Source organism: Ooceraea biroi, chromosome 1 (assembly GCF_003672135.1).
Source record: "Ooceraea biroi isolate clonal line C1 chromosome 1, Obir_v5.4, whole genome shotgun sequence".
NCBI classification, from domain to species: Eukaryota; Metazoa; Arthropoda; class Insecta; order Hymenoptera; family Formicidae; genus Ooceraea; species Ooceraea biroi.
The window spans coordinates 20766367-20786179 of NC_039506.1; the positions used below are offsets into that span (position 1 = coordinate 20766367).

Genomic DNA, 19813 nt, shown 5'->3' on the forward strand with positions numbered 1-19813 from the left:
AATCTTGATAATGTTTTTTTTAAGATCTTTCCTTGTAAAATAAACATTTGAGAATATCATACCGCCGGCATATCGTGCATGCTGCCACCTTTTAGTCGCGTTTCCTAAATTTCTTTTAATTTCTCTGTCACAAAGGTGTAAATACGGTGTCGGGAATCGCCACAGATTGGATCACGGGTAACATCTACTTCGCAGACGACGGCTTTGCACACATTGCAGCCTGCAACAAACGCTCGCTTTGCACCATATTGGTTAATGAAACAAATGAGGCTCCAAAGAGTATCACGGTGTTGCCAAGTACCGGGTAAACGTTATTTTCAAAATCCTTGCTTTTTCTCCCTTTCTCTTGTTAAAATTATATACTGGGAGTTTATTTCATAAATAATAATCTCACGATTCATCGAGATTAATGTGAAATATCAGTCCACCATTAATTAATTATAATAATAATTAATTACTTTCAAATACGAAATATATATAGATTTGCGTTACAAGTTTGGTCTGACGACTAATGATATATTGTTTTTTTCTTTAATGTCTAAAGGACGCAAGTAAATGTTGAAATCGCTTTATACATACTTAATTAAGAAAAACTAGATGCTTAATTTCATTTACAGGATGATGTATTGGTGCAATTGGGGCAGTCAACCATCCATATCTCAAGCAGGGATGGACGGACGGAATGTAAGCTTATTCGTCACGGAGAACTTAGAATGGCCAAACAGCGTGAGCATCGACTACCCGAACGGTCGCTTATATTGGGTGGACACCAAGCTGAGAAAAGTAGAGTCGATACGCTTAGACGGCACCGATCGAAGGGTCAGCATTCATTTTCCTTTTGCATCTGTTTTCCTTAAAAATCGCATTACCAGAAATGAATGAAGTTTGTAACTCGTTCGAATCGCAGGTCATATTGGGAAACGTGATACACCATCCGTTTTCCATAGCGGTTTTTGAGAACAAGCTGTACTGGAGCGACTGGAACTCCAACACGATACAGTATTGCGACAAGTTCACCGGCAAGAACTGGACGATGCTGGTGAGAAGTAGCGATACACCTATGGGTATCCACATCGATCATTCGGCGATCAAACCGAAGGTAAGGTGGTTGATTTTGGGGTGCAGCATTGGATATGGCACCCTGCGAGATCCGTGCTCTCAATCGACGTACGATTTGATTTCAGTTTAAGAATCCGTGCCAGCCGAATCCGTGCTCCGAGCTGTGCCTGCTGAAACGAAATGGCGGCTACACGTGCGCCTGTGCGATGGGGAAAAAGCTAAACCCTGACAATCACACCTGTCAAGGTAAAAAACTTGTCTGAAAAATTCCGCGCGGATGCCGGTAACGGTCTTCGCGCAGTATTCTTTTCTACTATAAACGAACGTGTATTTCAGACATGAGGAACGACTATCTTATTATAATCACGCGTAGGGAGATTGTCGAGTACTATGACGAGTTGATAGGAATGCCGAATATAAAACCCTTGCAGACGACTTCTCTCTTCAGTGCGGTGACATATGATTCGTTAACTGGTATGTCTTCAAGATCTCAATTCAGGACGAAGCGCGCTTGGATATTTGACATTTTTCATGTGAAATTTCCTCTGACCCTTAAACTCGTTTCAGGCACTGTGATTCTGGTAACTCCGACAAATGATATCCTACGCTATGATCCCGCAAACAGCAAAGGCTACGTAGTATTCCAGCAAACACCGCATGTTCTCGACATACAAGATGTAGTAACAGGAATGGCACATGATTACATCAGTAATAATCTGTACCTGTCATTCGCGAAGAGCAAGCTTATCCTGGTGTTGAACCTGGAATCCAACAAGAAGACGATTTTACGCTTCGACAAGCGGCCTTACAATATCATATTGTTGCCTGAGAAGGGGTATGGCATTCCATTGACCCTCTAATTGTCATTTTGCCGGATGACCGTTAATCTTTTCGATGAAATGGTCGTAAATGTGTTGTCTCGCATGTTGCAGCATGATGTTCGTGGTTTTCGAGGACTTCACGGGAACGTACTCGGATGAAGAAACATTCCACGTACATAGGCTGCAAATGGACGGAACAAGTCTCGAGTCGCCATCGAAGCAAGATACTTTTTCTTTCCAGGGTCCAAAGATATCCATATGTTACAACAGCATCAGAGAACGGGTGCTTTCTGTCGATCAGAGTTCCAGTTCTATGCACGGTATGTACATAAAAGCATTTAAGTTCTTTCTCTCTCTTTCTTTCTATCCTCCTCTTCCGTTTCCTTTCTCTTCCTCTTTCACAGAAGCTTGTAAAATATCTTGTTAAACCACTGTATCGTCCATTTATTTCACATACTTTACATAACGAAAATATTATGTTGCATATATTTACATGCACAATGTAATCAATGAGAAGAACGCGAAAGTATCTTTACCGAAGATCTCAGAAGGAGCTTTTTTCGCCTGCCTCATATAATGAAAAGGCCTACAAACTTCATTTCCACCGGAAAACACTTGTATTGGAGTCAATTAGGGTCGACTGTCTTATCCTGGATATCCGACAATGATTACATGATGCCGTATCACCTCGATCTACGTGAATTTAGTGAGTTGACATATTTTAAGAAGATGATACATACACCGATGAATTAAGAACACGATAGAAGAGAGCGATTTCTCTTTCCAGACATAAACGACGAGATTTTGCATATGGTGTTACTATGCAATGTCAGCATTCACGAGGAGAACGGTTGTCGAAGAAACAACGGAAACTGTTCGCATATGTGTCTGACCATCTCAACCACAGAGTTCGTAAGTAAATCGGTAGTACAAGTGCGCGTCGAAGGTCTCACGTGAATGATGCGAAAATGTCGATTAACAATCACAAAATTGAATCACGTGAATTGAAGTGAGGTCGGGACGTGGAACCATTTGTTGAATAACTTTCAGGTCTGCGCCTGCCCACCTAATGAGATGCTGGCCGCGGACAATCGTACGTGCGTCTCGCTGCCGGAATGTCGTAACAACATGATTAGGTGCAATCCGAGTACCTGCATAGATCGGAAGAAATGGTACGTTTCGCGTATCTTTGCAAGATGCGCGGATTATTCGAAATCGCATCTCTTGATGAGCGTCGTCGCATTTCAAGTCAAGAGAAAATCTCTTATCAGTTTGCGCAGTTTTAACTTTTAAACCAAGCGTTGTAAATTGATGTGACATGAATATCACGGACAGGTATCGCGATTTTTTCAGGTGCGACGGCGTCCCAGACTGCCCGAACAATGTCGACGAGATGGTCGGCTGCAAGGCATTGAGTTCCTGCGGCAAAGAGCAGTTTACGTGTGAGGACGGCTCGTGCATAGACTTGGCCGGTCACTGCAACTGGCATTTCGATTGCGCCGACAACTCTGACGAGAAGAACTGTACGAGATGCAATATAAGTAATTAGAAAAAAAGAGAATTAATTTATGATTAACTGACGACGAATAAGAACCAAACAAACTCCTCATTTCTTCGTACTTTAATGAAACTAGTGGCTCGCAGCAATTACTTGTATCACCTATTACTTTTTCCTGTACTTCCCGTATTGTAATTGTGTTACATATAATGTACTGTAATACGTTGAACACAACTTTCAGACCAGTTCAGGTGTGGTGACGGAAATTGCATAAGTACCATCTTGGTGTGCAACGGCATGTCCGACTGTTCCGATTTTTCCGACGAGATAAACTGTGAAAAACACACGTGCCCACCAATCGCGTTCACGTGTAAGGAAACGCGACAGTGTGTTCCTCTGGAGTGGAAGTGTGACGGCGACGTGAGTTCACGATTATTCATGTGTTACAAGTTACAATTTTAGCTAGACCAAAGCTCAATAATTAATCATAATTAATATCTATCGTTCTACATTCGTTTAAAGTTGTTATTTTTTCAATTTCACATGATATCGCGTATTTGTGTTTAAAGGAAGATTGTGAGGACGGATCAGACGAAAGAGGGTGTCTAGAATGCAGCAACGAGAACTTCAAGTGCGAGAATGGTTTCTGTATATCTTTGTCACTGCAATGCAACGATGTCGACGATTGCGGTGACAACAGTGACGAGAAATACTGTGAGAAAGGAAGAATATCGCACTCTGGTTGCACCGATGACGAATACCGATGCGTCAACACCAATATATGCATTCCGAAGCGGCAGAAGTGAGAAAACAGTTCTATTTTAATAATTTAATTTAATTTATATACAGTAAATTAATAACATAATAAATTCATTTGTAATTAAATTGGTTACATAAACTTACAAAATTCGTTGATAGTATCTATTTTGAAGAGACTTTATACATAAAACATCATGATAATCATAAGAATTATGATAAATATAATAAACGCATTGATCATGCTTTTTCTCTTTTTCTCTATCTCTTTCTCGCAGGTGCAACGGTGTTCAGGATTGCCCGAAAAACGACGACGAGCATCATTGCTCGACTTGTCTTCCGACAGAGTTCTCTTGCAGAAATGGGAAATGCATCCAGAAGAGGTGGGCGTGCGACGGAGTTGACGATTGTGGCGATCATTCGGATGAGGATAATTGCCGCAACCATGAAATTTCGTTTGATATCACCTTTAATGTCACATCGTCGATCAAATGCGATGAGTTCCAATGTTCCAGCACTGGCACGTGTCTGCCGTACAGCCAAGTATGCGACCGTGTTGCACATTGTGCTGACAACAGTGATGAACAGGGGAAATGCTGTACGTAGCTGAAGAACCATAATTTCATCAAAAGTATCGGTTAAACAATTCTTATCATTATGCTGTGAGAGATCTAGTAGAATATGCGAATAAAATTCTCTCTCTCTCCCTCTTTCTCTGTCTCTATCTCTCTTTGTTAATCAATTATGACTGATGAATCACGCAGAACGCGCAATGCATAAATTTTAATATTTTACAGATTAATATATATGTTCAGATTTGTATGACGCATTATTTTCTTTTATTTTTCACAGTTGTCGCCTGCGTGAAGGAAAACAAGTGCCAACAATTGTGCTTTAAGACTCCGCAGGGAGGAGTTTGCGGTTGCATAGAGGGGTACCGTCTGGACGACGATGGTATGTCCTGCGTCGACATAAACGAGTGCGAGAATGTGACCTGCGCGCAGCTTTGCGATAACACCGAGGGCTCGTACAAGTGTTCGTGCTTCGATGGATACGTTATTCGTGACGATGGTGTTTCCTGCAAAGCGACGGGTAAGAAATCTTCACAATTCTTTATCGCATGATTACCATTATTGTTTATTGCTTTTTACATATTCGTTATTCAAAATGATGATGATCGATGATAATTATCTAGGACCATCGATGGAGATATTTGCCGTCGTCTCCGATGACGAACACCTGATCAGAAGAATATCACCGAGTTCACGTACCATTGAAATAATCGACGTGTCGTCGGAACTGGAGAGTGATTATATGATCAGGATCACCGGTCTTGACGTCAACGTTATCAAGAACGCCATTTATTGGAGTAACAGTTAGTCTCTTGTCAGCAAATCTTGCATATGTTTATTAAATTAATTATTAAGTAATATTATTTTAATTAATGCTGAAATTAATTATAATATTAGTTTTATAATTATTATAATTAATGCAAATAGTTATCATATCATAAGAAGAATACAGAAGAAAGTTAATTCTGAAACTTAGTTAAAGGTTTAAAAATCGATTTCGGAGCTCTTTATGTAGCCTAGATGAAAAAATAGTGAGATAAAATATTTGAAAATAATTACAGGCGATTCGTGCACTATTAGTAAAATGGACTTGGGAACGCACAACATAAGCAGGATGATCGGGAATCCGATAGATCCTTCAACTTTTGTCAGGTATCCGTCACATATTTCGGTCGATTGGATTACCAATAACGTTTACTACGTCGAGAGAATGACTATAAGTTACATCAAGGTACGTTCCTCCGTGCTTTAAGTACTACGCGAACTGCTTATTCATTTAATTTATTAATTAAAGGTATGCAACTTTGAAGAAATGAAGTGCGCGACGGTGGCTCGGAGAGGATGGGTGCACATACGATCCCTCCTAGTTGATCCGACAAATAGGTACTTCCTTCCCGCATGCCTCGCCTTTTCTCTATTTTTTTAACGAATCTATCGTTTAAACTTTAAATGATACGAAATCTGAAAACGAGTTACATTGCAGATGGCTGTTTTGGAGCGAGACCGATACGCAGTCGGAGAACTGTAAAATATTCCGATCATACATGAAGGGCACCCAAATACAGACGATCATTTCAGAAAATGTGGGCCCTGTAGTCGGGATGGTAATCGATTATATGAAATCTAGATTGTATTGGTCCGACATTCGTCACGGGGTCATCGAGTCGTCCAGTCTTGATGGAACTGATCGCCAGTTGTTCGTAAAAGCACATGTACGTCAATGAATCTTCTTTTCAATGAGTTATTTCTCCGCCGTTGTATCACGAGAAGAGTCGGTTGTGCATGAGTATGCAAGTACATCGCGAGAATCGAATGCACAAGTGGAATAATTCCTATAATAAGAAAATTTTCCATCCGCAGTCGTTAAACCTTGGTATTTTTGAAAATTCACTCTACGTCACTGAACAACATGGGATAAAGAAGTGTCAGCTGTACGGCGAGCAATCGTGCGAAACGGTGAACATAGGCAAAGATCAGAAATATTGGCACTTCGCTATTATGCACATTTCCACGCGTCCATACGGTGAGCACGTTGCACATGGTCGTAATTATATTTCATATATAACGACAATAAATGAAAGTAATAAATAAAACTAGAAAGTAATTTTTTTTCAATAAGAATAACATTAAATCATGCATTTTGTTCGACAGTTACCAACTTTTGCGAGGACCATAATTGTGCTCACATGTGCATTCTGGACACAAGCGGGCTGGCGTGTATGTGCCAGGACGGAAAGCTGGTAGGACCGAACGAGACTTGCAGAACGGAGGACGACAGTCGAATGATACGTAGTTCAAGTGCCAACGCTAATTCGCAGAATCGGTCTAGCTACAGCACAATAATAATTACATTTCTGATCATTCTGCTGATGGTGTCCACTATTGGCTACTGTTACTATCAGAAGAGCAAATTCAAGTTGCTTTCAACGAACTCCGAAGTTAGGTGCGTCCGAAGCTCTTTCGGTTCGGTCAGAAGTCGCTTTAACATAACTGACATAAATCGTTCGTTGGTCATGCAGGAGTAATGATATATTATAATGCTGTTTCAGCAGCATCCGCTTCCAAAACCCGTCGTACGATCGTGCGGACGAGGTCGCGGTGACGCTCGATCAGTCAATTTCGAAGTTAGCTCCCGGGAAGCACGAGTACGCGAATCCTATCGATAAGGATGTAATAAAGGTAAGTGTGCTGAAGTCTTCTGCCTGCATTTGCCTGCTTGGATCTTGGTGCACTCATTCTATTTAATTACCTTGTTATCTAAAACTTACTGTGTAAACTAGTATCTTATTAGATGCCAACATTGTTTGCAGGCTGCGGAGGAATGTAGCATAGAGAAGCTGAGACGAACTCCGGCGCAATTGGAAATGGATGAGATGCGGGATATCTCAACTTCCTTCACATGGCAAAAGTGAGTTCCGGTTGAGAAAACCGAGTGTGATATGAAGACTTAATATACCGGAGTTGTGAAGATCAAGACACACACATCTAACTCTATTACGGACTCTTTCAACGTTCGGCGTTGAAAATATCAAGCCTCGATAAAAGGTACAAATGTATATAGAAATGCATATCGGTGATATATTAGCCTGTCTTGTGTATTAGAGGTATACTTACACAGAGTATCAAATGATAAAGTATTAAGTCTGAAAATGTAGGTAATTTAATTTATTGAGAATCGTTGTGCAATTTGTCTGTAGGCAGTTTTTGGGCAAAACTGACTTTGCCTTGAGTAAAAGTTGGTCGGCAAGTAAGAGAATCGCTATGTAAAATATTAAAATATATTTATTCTCGCAACGATATCAATGTTTTGAGCGCTAAAGGCTGCCAACATTTTGTACATATATATGTATTTATATCTATATTATAATATATATATATATATATATATTGTTTATTATATACATTCTGCATAAGTTAGGATTACATTTTTATAACTTTGTGCAAAGCCGAATAAAATTTTTATCGGCTAAGGTCTAGCAAGAATTTAGCAATACAGGCGAATTAATGATGAAGAAATCCATTTTAACTTTTCATATTTTGTAAAGTAAACCTTTTTAATCAGTCTATTTCCCGTTTCGTTTTAAATGCAATGAAAAGTGTAGAAGTTCGATTTTCTAACGAGTTATTCGATATTCCCGCAATCTCGTGCAAAAGTAGACAATATTAAAAAGTGTTCAGGAAACACAGTATCATAAGGATAAAGACAATAAAGAAAATAATTATAATATTTACAGCGTAACCAATTGGCGTGTATCACATATTTGTAGATATCGTGTGTATAATCAGATTGTTGCAAATATATTATATTTACAGCAATTATTTCTCTAGAGATCAGTTTGTTTTATATTAAATAAGGACTGTCAATGGCACCGACGCCTGCCACAATCCCGCCTTCATCCTCGCTCGCCAATTTCGTCCTTAAAATGTGCCCAACTTCCTCGTTAAGCATTATCTGATTACTGTCCCTAGAAAAGTGATATCACATGATGTTATTACTTTTTCATAACTATTATATAATAGTTGTACTGCCACACGACACTCATATATGGATGAAACATGAACGTTCGTGTATTGGTTTTAACATCTCGGGTAGGAATAAATAGAATGCCCGTTCTCACCCCACTATCACTCCGTATATGCCGAGTTCCGTCACGACGTCCGACAAATCGACGTTATCTCTTGACGGCTCCTCGGCGGCGCGTATCAGATAGTTCGTCTGCAAAGCAGGAAAAATACGATCCATGAGAATCCATGCAGTTCTTTCCTGCGAGTCCTTCATCGAGTCCAACCGCGTCCTTATCTCGTCGTTGTACACGTTATTTCCGCCGCCTTCCCGCTGCGGTTTCAGAACGAACCTGTTCGGCTCCTTTATGCCCATCGCCACTGCTCTCTCTCCGTCGTCGTTCTGTTACCGAAAAGAATCTCAACGTAACTCACTAATTAAATAATTGTAAAATGTGTTAGAACACAATGTGTTATGAAGTCAATTACAAAGTCTAATGTGTACAGGCCGGTAAACACTTCTCGCACTTTAGCAACGGATTCCTCGTCCTCCAAGAAGTTTTTCAAGACGCTAGATTGAGCCAGGGATTGTTGTACCTGAAAACGAAGCGATGAGAATAAAATAGTTACTAAAGTCTTTTCTTTTCAATTGCAATTCTGTTCAATTCATTTCTCAGGATAGATTCTCACGTGTCGCAAAATTGTTTCGAGTAATGTTAATTATGGCAAACATCTTTTAAATCTCGCGTAACACTTTTCTCAATATTTTGTCCAAATTTTATGCAAGTGCAATTTTTGTCAGATTTACTTCATATTATTGTTTTACAGACAAATAACAAGTCGAGAACATACTTTTTTGGTGCCTGCCAGGTGATACTGTACCGACGGACATTTTATCGCTCGGGAACGTTCAATCAGCAATCTAACGTCCCATTCCTTCTCCGTAGGATAAGCTTCGAGTTCGTAACCGGAACGATAGTAAACCACAGCCACTCTCTGATTTGCACTGGAATAATTGAAACGACGTGATCCAATTACGTTTTAGATCGTGACCGACGTTCGTATATATTCATTTGTCGACACTTATTCATTGAGAAGCATTTCTTCCTCTCTTTCTCTCTCAATTATTCGAGACATAAATAGCTTACACAATTAATTCCTTGTTTTGCCCCAGATTTAATCCTCCTGATGCCAGACTCGTTAAACTCCTTCTGATAATCTTGATTTTGGGATTTATTTGACGGATCTTAAATTCGTGGAACCTTTGGTCGCATATATTGTAAGTCACATCCTCAACAACAAACAATATAATAGCCCTGAAACATTTTTTAAACGCTTCATCAGTTTTTAGTTAGGAATATGTAATACTTAAAAATTTGCCGTGATCAATCTCGAACTTACTCCTCGTCATTGTACAATCGCCACGCGTATACCAGTCCCTCGCAAAATCCAGTAAGGGCATTGTTATCTGGAATCTTACAGATAACAACAATCAACAAACGGCCAACACTGATTCTTATCGTTATTTTACAGGCATTTTAGCCTGCGAAATGTTGTGACGTCAGAAATGATACGAAGATGAGCAATTGTACTTTTCGATGATGAATATAATTAACTCACATCATCCGCTTCCTTTGCGTGTCCTAATTCTGCTAAGATATACCTGAAAGAATTCATTGAGACACAAGATTAAATAAAGCAGCACGTTTTTCCAGCAGCAATTGCGCCGTGACACAAATTCTTTGTATTAGATACTTGCTTATGGTATTCAGACACGGCAGTGCTAATGCCAGCGAAGCTAGACGCTATGGTGTTTATCTCGACTTGCTTTATTTCATCGCTCAAACTCCCGTGCAACAGATAATCCGATCTTAACAATCCAAGGCTTATGTTCTGCAATGTAAAAAAAATAATAAATATTTTATGTTTCTCATCAGTGTTCAATTTTTGTTTGGAACTCTTTTGCCAAAATCTGCAAAATATTAAAACATACTTGGCTGAAACCTTCGTTGTAGACTGTCTCATAAATCTGGAACAACTTTGCTGTGAATGGGTCTGCTTGGATCGTGCTAAATCAAAAGTATCGTATTAGAATAAATGATTATTTCAGTGAAAATTACAGGTTTGCTTAATAAAATACCTTCTTAAGCTATTTGTAATAAACTCCCGGTCATAAGCAACCCTGTGAACGAGCCTATTTAATAAAGTCTGCACATTTTTTACACTCTTGAAACACTTTCGAGGGAAGCTAGATGGTAACAGTGTGAATGGTAGTACCTGTATCTGATCTCTGCTAAATTGTTTCTTGGACCGTACGGATATTCCTGAATAACACAACACGATATCGTCAGATAATTGTTACTATTATTTAATTATTACTATTATTACATAATACCATTACAAAGTAACATTTTACAAAACGCTGTATTAGTAATTCTCTAATTACATTGTAAATATTACAAAGTGTTTGTACATATAATATGAAAAATTATCCTATTTATAATTATCACGATAATTATTTTATGTTCACATATATTTTTACATCGAAATTCACGAAACAACCAGGCCGATCACTTGTTGCGTGCGTCATATGTTTAACCACTTTAAAACTGTCATTTGTCGCTAACAAGACATTTACCGTGCATAAGCGTCCAGTCTTTCGCTTTATCCACGCTTTCTCTCAGCACGTCCTCCGAGAGAGGAAGCTGGATACAGGGCTGCAGCCGAGAGACACTCATGGTAAAGAATTAAAGGTTTCGATCAAATGCGACGATGATAGGTTATCTTGGTGACGTAACACGTGACTCGTAATCAGTTGTTATCGCGTGCTCGATCGGAGCGTGAAAATCCATGGTGACGCCATCCTTCGGGCGTCCAGTGAAACTTTACGCGCCGTTCACCCGATTTCGAATCGCGAGCCGTTGTGAAACGCGATGAAGTGACGAATCGCGTTTGAATCGCGTACGAGCCGCATTTTTTGCGTTTCTCGCGCTCGTTGGCGTCGCGTGATGCTAATTTCGCGTGTGCGGAACTCCGCCCGAGATGCGTTGCATTTGTCACGACCCGCAGGCCGCAGATCCGGCGTGCGAGGTTATTGTGCGTCGACAGTCGCGATCTCGCCAACGCCGCGCCGTCCCGGGATCGATCAAGATCCCTCCTGCGTGCTTCGCACCGTCGTTTTTCAACCGAATTGCAGCGTGAATGCGTAATTCCTGTCATCGTTTGGTAAGTGTTCATTTTCTGGTCCAATCGCGTTTGGTAACTCGAAAAAATAATAATGAGATACGATAACAGAAATCTGAAAATCGATTTTTTTTTTTCATTCTAAAATCATCATTTTATTGTTGTACGTATCATTATTTCTTCTCCTAATTGTGCAAAGTAGGAAAGAAGTTGCAACATCAGTCGATTATCTCCTCTTTCGACGAACAGAGATCTCCTCAGTGTTCGTCTATCGGTTGTCCCGTTGAATTTTCGATCATTCAGCAACTCGCTATCACAGGTAGCTACAATCAGTTCCCGACGTCGCTTATCTAACTATACAGAGCACGCATCTCACGTAAAAGGGGTTATAGAAAGTACTCCGACATGACACACACTCTATGTACATAGAATTATATCAACTGGTATGAATTTTTAAATCATCATTCCGCGAATGATGCTTGAATGAATTAACAATACGCTCAGATTACACTGATGCAATATATATTATGCGGGACGGTCGATCATGCGTAATACTCGGCGAAGGATGTGTAATACTTGGAACGGACAGAGTTCCTGAAAGCCTCTGATAATCAGTTCCACGGATTCTACGTCGTGTACTGAAAGAGGAACGCGGATGGCGTCCGGATTGGAATCAATCTTTGGTCGCCGTAGCGGTCGAACACGACGTAGTAATCGCGTCCATTGATGCAGTGCTTCTTTCCCTGAACGAGACCGTGCGGGGCGTTCTGGTACAACGAAAGCGGGCTTATCTTCTGCGGATTCGCTCCTCGTTTATCTAACAAGCGGTTGATCATGACGTGATTCGGACGCGGGGTGACGTTCTTCTTCGACCTGGTCTTCGATCTGGTCTTCCACGTACAGCAGAGCGAGCGAACGCTCCACCTGGTCGTCCCCTTTCGTCGCTTGCAAAGGTTTATCGTCCACCTGGCGAGGATCTCAACGAGGAAGACTGCCGTGGCGATCGCGTATCCAACCAGCACGACGCGGAAGGTCAGGGATAGATCGGAAAACCTAAGTTGCCTCTCGCTCGAGCGAAGATCTAGTGGGCATATCGGTGCTAGTGGTAAATCCTTCAGCTTCTCGCGCTTTATTATACCGGCCTCCACCAGTGCCATCAGCCTGAAATATGTTTATTGATTTAGGAACAATCTCTCTTAACTTGGTTTAACAATTTTGGTAATTGAATCATGTTGTTAATAATAAAAAAGAAATATAAATTTTAATTATTCTAAATTATTCTAAAATCTTAATTCTCTAAATCTTAGTTATTCTAAAATACTTTTGAATAAATTATCCGGCTGGATGAGATACTATATGCTCAAGGATTACATCTATATTATAATAATACAATTATAAAATTTTGACAGAGAGTTATATATTAATCTTTATTTAGTCATCGATTTTTCGAGATCAAAGTTTGTCAGTTCGAGCGCGACACTTACTCTTTATTAATCGGCTTCACCAGAGTGGAGTTTACAGGGAAGGCGAACGCTCTAGCGGTAAGAAGAATTGTCTTCGACATGATGACATATGTACATCGCTTCTGGTGTTCCACATGTTTGCGAGTTTTATTAATGTAATCCTCGAATATCAAACTTTGGAGGTAATGGGCCTCCCCGATGAACAGTTTGTCTAAAAATTCACATTTTTCGTTAACGTGTGCTCGTCGAGATCTAGTTCTATCGATGTTAGGTACTCACTTTTGTTGACTGCGTTGAGGATGTTTTTAACCGGATATTCGTACGTCGAGATGTAGTGGCCATTCAATGGTTTACTATTCAATATGTTCAAGTCTTCCGAAGTGTGCTGCAAACGCATTAGAACGCTTCATTTTCGTAATTATTTTTGCATTTTACTACGATGTAATCAAACCGACGCTGTCGGCTCTCTTATCAGGTTTACCTCGCGCGAACATAACACTACGTTATCAGGCAGGCATGAACAATTTATAATCTTGACGAATGACATGCTTATCTGAAATTCTGAGGGGACCTACATTAGAAAGCAAGAAGTTGAGGGTGCGCCCTTTGTAAGCGACCCACTGGTAATTCTTCTGCACTATGTCTTCTAAGGAGCTGATCGGCAGAGTCATCTGCGGCTTCGTGAGACACGCGGTCAGATTCGCCGTGTAGAAGGACGTCAGTATCAAGATGAATATCCACCATGTAGCGAACAGGAGGCGCGTCGAGTCTGCGAAATAGCATGCATTAATGTAATGCAACTTAACAATAATTACGTTCGAAACGCTCGTCGCGCATTTGTCATTCTAAAATTGTCACAAAACCGATCAATCAACACTTAGACTGTCACGGTAATCGCAGTCGCGTCGTAATGTGCAAATTGCAACCCGCGCTTCTTCCTCCCTGTCGTACCTGTCGTCGCGATCATGGTCGTTCCTTGCTTCAGCAAGGAACTGTACACGAACCACATGCAGGAGGGCAAGGTGTACCTCTCGGAATTAGGATCGTGCCACAATTTCGACCTACAAGATCATACATCGAGATATAAAATAACGTTGCGGAAGATTAATGCGTTTTGATGTCCTTTCGAAATGCGCTCTTCTGCAGGTCGATAAAAAGACCCTTTGACGAACCTGACTTTGGTGAATATGAAAATGATTGGCCCGACAGAGAGCACCGCGGCCAGGACCAACAGCCAAACGGTTTGATCGAATGGTGCGAGTAATCCGGTACCGGTGGCAGAATCTTGCGGTCGTTTCATTAACGCTGTTAGCTCGCTTTGATCCAAGGCCGTGCTAAACGTGCATAACTTTCGCAATTCCGGCAAGATGGGCACGAAAGCCACTGCCATGTCCACCTTCTGCTTGAGCAGAAATGATATAAAAGCGGCACATTTTTCATTTATATGGAAACGTTAATTCTACGTGTTTAATTCCTTCTGTCATTTTAATTCAGATTTAATCCATGTGCGCAAATGCGATAATAATTATCGCACTATTATCAGAAGAGTCAATATTTTGAATAATTTGTTGATTGATGAAGATTGAGGATAATTGGAAAGTTAAGGTTGATATTGATATTCAGAAGACTTATCTTTCGTACTTACATTTTCGTAGAGTAAGCTCAATATTCCGTTTCGTCTGCTCAGCACGTGCTCTTTAGGCGGCACGATGGTGTACGTGAAATTTAATTTGGTGCTAAGCAGCTTCAGCAGGTAAAAAGCGTAGCCCTTTCCCACCCACGTTCCATTCTCCTGCACTAATCCGGAAAATGGCATATCCTGCAACAATTGATCGTATCGTTGCGATCAATATCCATTACATTAATTAGGTGCTCGCAATTTTTACATATAGAGAATGCAACATTCTGTCTGCTCATAACAACTGTAAGTTTATTGTTCGAAATAAGTGTGAACTTATCTCGCAGAAAGATGGAGAGATTACATTTAAGAGTCGGTTATGCGCAACGCGTGTACTTTTATCCAGTTACATCATATCGCACTATTATTATCCCGTGCTGAAGTTCATCTCTGATGTCGTTTTCATCATCTTCGCTATCATCTTCGAGCATCCGTTATCTTGATATCGTTTACGATCATTTCGGTTCACCATCGACAAGAGCGTTCAACATATTAGTATACCCAGCAGGAACGCGTTAATGAGCGCGATGAAGATCGTCAAATGCGGCATATCGGCAGATATATCCCTTGACGCAATACTTATTAGCCACGTAATGTGATACTAACGGTGTGCTCGATTATTCGATTAGCATTCACTTGTTTACCGCGTCACGCGAAACACGCGATCCCACCACGTGCGTGGAAGGCATCGCGTGCCTTACCGCGGAAACCACTTTCCTTCAGCCTTTTCCGAGCCCTTCTTGAACCCTCAGCGAGCACAAAAAGTTCTCTTTACGTTCTTTCCCTCTAGAGAAAATTTTATTACAGAAAAATAACGCAGCGGCTAATTTTATAATATTATACATCAAAAGATAAATTGAAAAATGCATTAATGTGAGAATATCAGGCGATTCGGATACATTTATTATGTTTCTTGCAAAGATCGAAGACTTCTTGCGAAGATTTCTTTTCGCGTTGCTGACCGCAAATTCTGACATGCTACAATAAATAATTTTCTTTCGGATATGTTCGTAATTATGCATTATTTAGAAAAACTACTGGCTACTACAGGCGACACGATTAGGATCGTTGTTATGTGCAAGTTGTTATGTGCAAATTGTTCCCTGGAAATTGCGACGTATTTTTACTGCGCGGTCTTTTGCCAGCGGTTTTACCAAGGGGTGAATTACGATTCACATATGCAGGACGAGAACTGACGATTTTATGTCGTGCGTTATGTCTATGTAATTCTAGGTTTTTTACACCGCCAATACGGGAAAGTAGGACATTTTGTCGGCGTGATCGATAAATCATGTGACGGATTGTCACTTGAGACGTGATGTATATCCGTGGTTTTTCGTGGATGGTTCTTTGAATACATTATCCGGCGTAATTCCCCTTTTAATATGTAAAACGCGCGCTTACGTAAGAAAAGTTAATCAACACGAATTTCCACTTTGTTATTCTTACATCACGGTGATAAGTTCTTCATAAGATTCCTTAGGATAAAATTTCGTTTTTAATAGCCGTCCGTTGACACATTACAAATGCAGTCACGAATAATCAACGTTAAATACACGCGTAGAGGCTATTTTGTAGACCGTACAATAAAAATGTCGCAAATATTTGCGCGCTGTTTGCTCGGAGACACTTGTAAGATTACATCGCGACATTTACACTGCATTGTGCATCACTTTCATCGCCAAGTGCACTCATAAAAGTATGTGCTTAATGTCATCATGAAGGACACAATAAAATTGGGTTGCATTTCAAGTATTTCACAATGTACCGATACATTCGCATCATTCCTAGGTACAACGTCAATTGGTTTCTAATCTGCAATTGTCATATTATTACAATATTTAAATAAATTAATATTTAATTAATTTTTTATCTTAACACAGCGTAGTTATATTAAAGTGTCTTTGACGTATGTGCTAATTATGCGTGATATGATTTTCCAAATCTCCTCGGAGAACATTGACAAGTTGCCTCGATGTGCAAACAGCGCCTTAGGCTCGTTATCGTATCAAATTATACTGTTATACCTTGTACCACGTTTTATCGCTGTTACAAGAGAGACCATTTTGCCCCGCGCAAGGTAAATAGCGAAAGTTCTCGTTATTAGCTTCGTTACGCTACGCGTATTGCAGTATGTTTAACGAGGATTTCTCGTTTGGAGGTTGCGTCAATAAATATGGATATTTTTCTATCAACCAATCTTGTTAATTTTTCCAGGAATACAAAGCGACGTTACAAATATCTGAGACCTTGCACAACGTTATTTTGCGTAAATGCATTCCATTTTCGTGCAATTTCAACGAGACTCACCGAAACTCTTGTCACATTTCTTGTACATATATTAAATTAATTTCTGACAACGAACAATTATTCTTCGTGAAAGATAATAATATATTTATAAGTTTCATCAGTTCCTTCTCGCATGGAATATAACGTATTGCTAAACTTACGTTCCATGACGTTATTTTCATTTCCGCGGGTATTATTGATTCTGTGGAATCTTCCTCGTCAGTCCTTGTGTCATCTGAAAACATGACATCGTCTTTCATGAAACTAAAGATGAAACATTGGTACGTTAAATATGCCTTTTCACACAGCTTTGAACTTGACATTAATATTTATTCCTATTCACATTCATCTATTAGGCGGCAAACAAATCTCTAATGATTTAATTATGTCCTTATGGACTTCCATTTAATAAGAATAATTTTTGAAAAATTTCTTGCTTTTCTAATTTTCTACTCAACTTCCACATTCGCTGCATTCACATTTAATCTTCTTTCTCAAGACATTAAATAAATCGCGTAAAACCGTAAATTTTTTATTTTAATGAAAAATAAAAGTACATCAGAAAACAATCGTAATGATAAACTATTAGAACCAAAAGCTTACTTTGCCCGTAACTGATACGGCAACACGTCGCGAGTGTGAACGTGCCGAGCAAGAATTGTTGGAGGTGCATCCTTCAGTGATATCACCGACTACATCTAATCCGCGCGCGTCCAGATCATTGGATCCTGGAGCGGATCTTCCGGGCCGGAAGTGCTCCTTACGATGCGGCATAACCAGTTACCAGGTGAATCGATACTGACACTCGTCCAAGCATTCTGACCGACCAGCACCACAGCAATGTAACGACGAGCCGTTTCGTGACACGCGAACGTCGAGGGTGTCCGAAGAGGGGAATAAGACTGACAGAAACCCCAACGGTGTCCTGTACGCGCGGGCGCCGTCCACCCTCGAAGCAACACCCGTGGTTGTCCTCTGAGAGATCCTATTGGTTTGCATAGCAATTAAAGCATCGTTTTCACAAAAATTATGTGTGCTATCATCAAAAAATGTATGCTATCCATCTTTTGGTATATCTATCTCACTATCCATCTTCATATGCGTTATCTATTTCGGTTTGCGCTCCAAACATATGTTTTAATTAATTGTCAAATATAGACGCGACAATTGATAATCTCAGATAGATGCGATCTTCTTTTGGTTTATTTATCCTGGTTTTATTTAGCTACTTGTAAAGATACATAAAGTGATAAAACTTGATAATTATGTACACCGTTAAAAATTGTGCGTCCATATGTTAAAATTTTCTTGTGTTGCCATGTTTTGATTACTACTTCAATGTAAAATTAACATACAACTGATATGTTATTATTTTTATAACAATTTTATATGTTACATTAATGTTAACTTCATAACTTAACATTTTGTGTATGTCTCTTAGAAATGGAATATTATTTGAAATGCTTTTAACACAATAATTTTAAACAATCAACATGTCACAAAGTCAGTTTAACATTCTAAAAGAAGTTAAAGTAAATCTTCAAATAATCATGAATTTTGACATATAAAATAATCAAATTTACTAAAATTAAATGTTTCTATCAAAAATAATTTAAGTTGAAATAATTACTATCATGTGTTAATATAACATAAAAAGTAAATGTTCATATTGTACGAACGAAAATGTTCTATCAACTTTTCTGATGAGTTATTGTAACTTCTCTTCCATGTAGTTTTCAATTACTTTGTATGTTATTTTTACATCACACTTAAAGTTACAATAACAAAAATAAATGTAAAGTATTGTGTTAATTACTTAACATTTCTAGTTTGTCAAGAAGTAACATATGACGAATGAGTTACTTTAACTTAAAATTTAGAGTGGACTTTCTGGGACATGCAAAAAATATTAAAATTAACATTTTATTTTTTACTGTGTATTTATCTATCTATTATATATGTATCTATCTGTGAAATAATTAATTAAAAATAATTAATTTATGAGATGACTATCAGATTTGCGTCACTGAAGTCACGCATTGTTTGAAATAGTTTTAGTTTGAGAAAAATATGACGATCGAAAAGCGCGTTCTTGAAATATTTTTTAAATATTACAGAAATTGTGTTTTAAATAATTGCTAGCATTTATTATACATGCAACTCAGATGCGATTGTTTTGCGTAAAAGTTGATACTCCCCGTGGGGATTGAAACACTTGATGCAACTTTTGTGCACACGACAAGTGTACATTAATATCCATATTTTATACGTGAAATGAATATCTGTGGAAAGAAGACGGAAGAGAGAAAAAGAGATAGAATTTTCTTTAATATCTGATTGCGATAGTGCGTGATTGATTGGCAGCATTAAATATGTTGACTAGAAAAATAGACACGTATACCATTTTGTCACGCAAGTTGTGTCTAACACGATAACTCTCTTGTTCTTTAACCTTGTGAAATTATCTGATCCGACCTTCAAGCAACAGACGA

The 19813-nt window shown here is 39.2% G+C and overlaps 3 protein-coding genes across 3 annotated transcripts in view; 1 reads left to right on the forward strand and 2 right to left on the reverse strand.

Annotated features, from left to right (window-relative positions):
* Positions 1-8520, forward strand: part of LOC105278563 (vitellogenin receptor) — a 26595-nt gene extending 18075 nt beyond the window's left edge. Inside the window, exons 39-61 of the mRNA XM_026969735.1 lie at positions 136-304; positions 618-819; positions 908-1099; positions 1185-1305; positions 1396-1533; positions 1627-1894; positions 1992-2200; positions 2398-2586; positions 2668-2792; positions 2931-3052; positions 3234-3421; positions 3620-3798; positions 3948-4180; positions 4413-4732; positions 4987-5226; positions 5330-5509; positions 5768-5937; positions 6001-6089; positions 6190-6418; positions 6567-6729; positions 6858-7149; positions 7256-7385; positions 7517-8520. Of these exons, the coding sequence (XP_026825536.1) occupies positions 136-304; positions 618-819; positions 908-1099; positions 1185-1305; positions 1396-1533; positions 1627-1894; positions 1992-2200; positions 2398-2586; positions 2668-2792; positions 2931-3052; positions 3234-3421; positions 3620-3798; positions 3948-4180; positions 4413-4732; positions 4987-5226; positions 5330-5509; positions 5768-5937; positions 6001-6089; positions 6190-6418; positions 6567-6729; positions 6858-7149; positions 7256-7385; positions 7517-7618 (4250 nt within the window). The 3' untranslated portion in view covers positions 7619-8520. The remainder of the gene's footprint in view (positions 1-135; positions 305-617; positions 820-907; positions 1100-1184; positions 1306-1395; positions 1534-1626; positions 1895-1991; positions 2201-2397; positions 2587-2667; positions 2793-2930; positions 3053-3233; positions 3422-3619; positions 3799-3947; positions 4181-4412; positions 4733-4986; positions 5227-5329; positions 5510-5767; positions 5938-6000; positions 6090-6189; positions 6419-6566; positions 6730-6857; positions 7150-7255; positions 7386-7516) is intronic.
* On the reverse strand, positions 7973-11539 carry LOC105278522 (glutathione synthetase). Its single transcript, XM_020031352.2, has 11 exons — positions 11347-11539; positions 10849-11032; positions 10702-10777; positions 10468-10601; positions 10329-10371; positions 10110-10183; positions 9857-10024; positions 9561-9714; positions 9198-9305; positions 8825-9111; positions 7973-8671 (listed from the first exon to the last, which is right to left on the reverse strand). Exons 1-11 carry the CDS (start codon positions 11444-11446, stop codon positions 8548-8550), a joined length of 1452 nt encoding a protein of 483 aa, XP_019886911.1. The 5' UTR covers positions 11447-11539; the 3' UTR covers positions 7973-8547.
* LOC105278523 (glutamate receptor ionotropic, delta-1) lies at positions 11053-18298 on the reverse strand. The gene is made up of 9 exons (XM_011337674.3): positions 17925-18298; positions 17483-17556; positions 15000-15173; positions 14527-14753; positions 14306-14415; positions 13930-14123; positions 13634-13739; positions 13376-13565; positions 11053-13052 (listed from the first exon to the last, which is right to left on the reverse strand). The coding sequence occupies exons 1-9, from the start codon at positions 17992-17994 to the stop codon at positions 12518-12520; spliced, it is 1680 nt and encodes a 559-aa protein (XP_011335976.1). The 5' UTR covers positions 17995-18298; the 3' UTR covers positions 11053-12517.
* Positions 18299-19813: the final 1515 nt, after the last annotated feature.

Coding starts and splice junctions, on each gene's coding strand:
- LOC105278522 (XM_020031352.2), bottom strand. CDS start 11,446: ATGAGTGTCTCTCGGCTGCAGCCCTGTATCCAGCTTCCTCTCTCGGAG. Junction 10,778..10,848: donor ATTACAAATAGCTTAAGAAG/GTATTTTATTAA, acceptor CTTTTGATTTAG/CACGATCCAAGCAGACCCAT. Junction 9,112..9,197: donor GCCTGTACACATTAGACTTT/GTAATTGACTTC, acceptor TTTCGGTAACAG/AACGACGACGGAGAGAGAGC.
- LOC105278523 (XM_011337674.3), bottom strand. CDS start 17,994: ATGCACCTCCAACAATTCTTGCTCGGCACGTTCACACTCGCGACGTGT. Junction 17,557..17,924: donor CCGTATCAGTTACGGGCAAA/GTAAGCTTTTGG, acceptor TCATGTTTTCAG/ATGACACAAGGACTGACGAG. Junction 13,053..13,375: donor GTGAAGCCGATTAATAAAGA/GTAAGTGTCGCG, acceptor AACATATTTCAG/GCTGATGGCACTGGTGGAGG.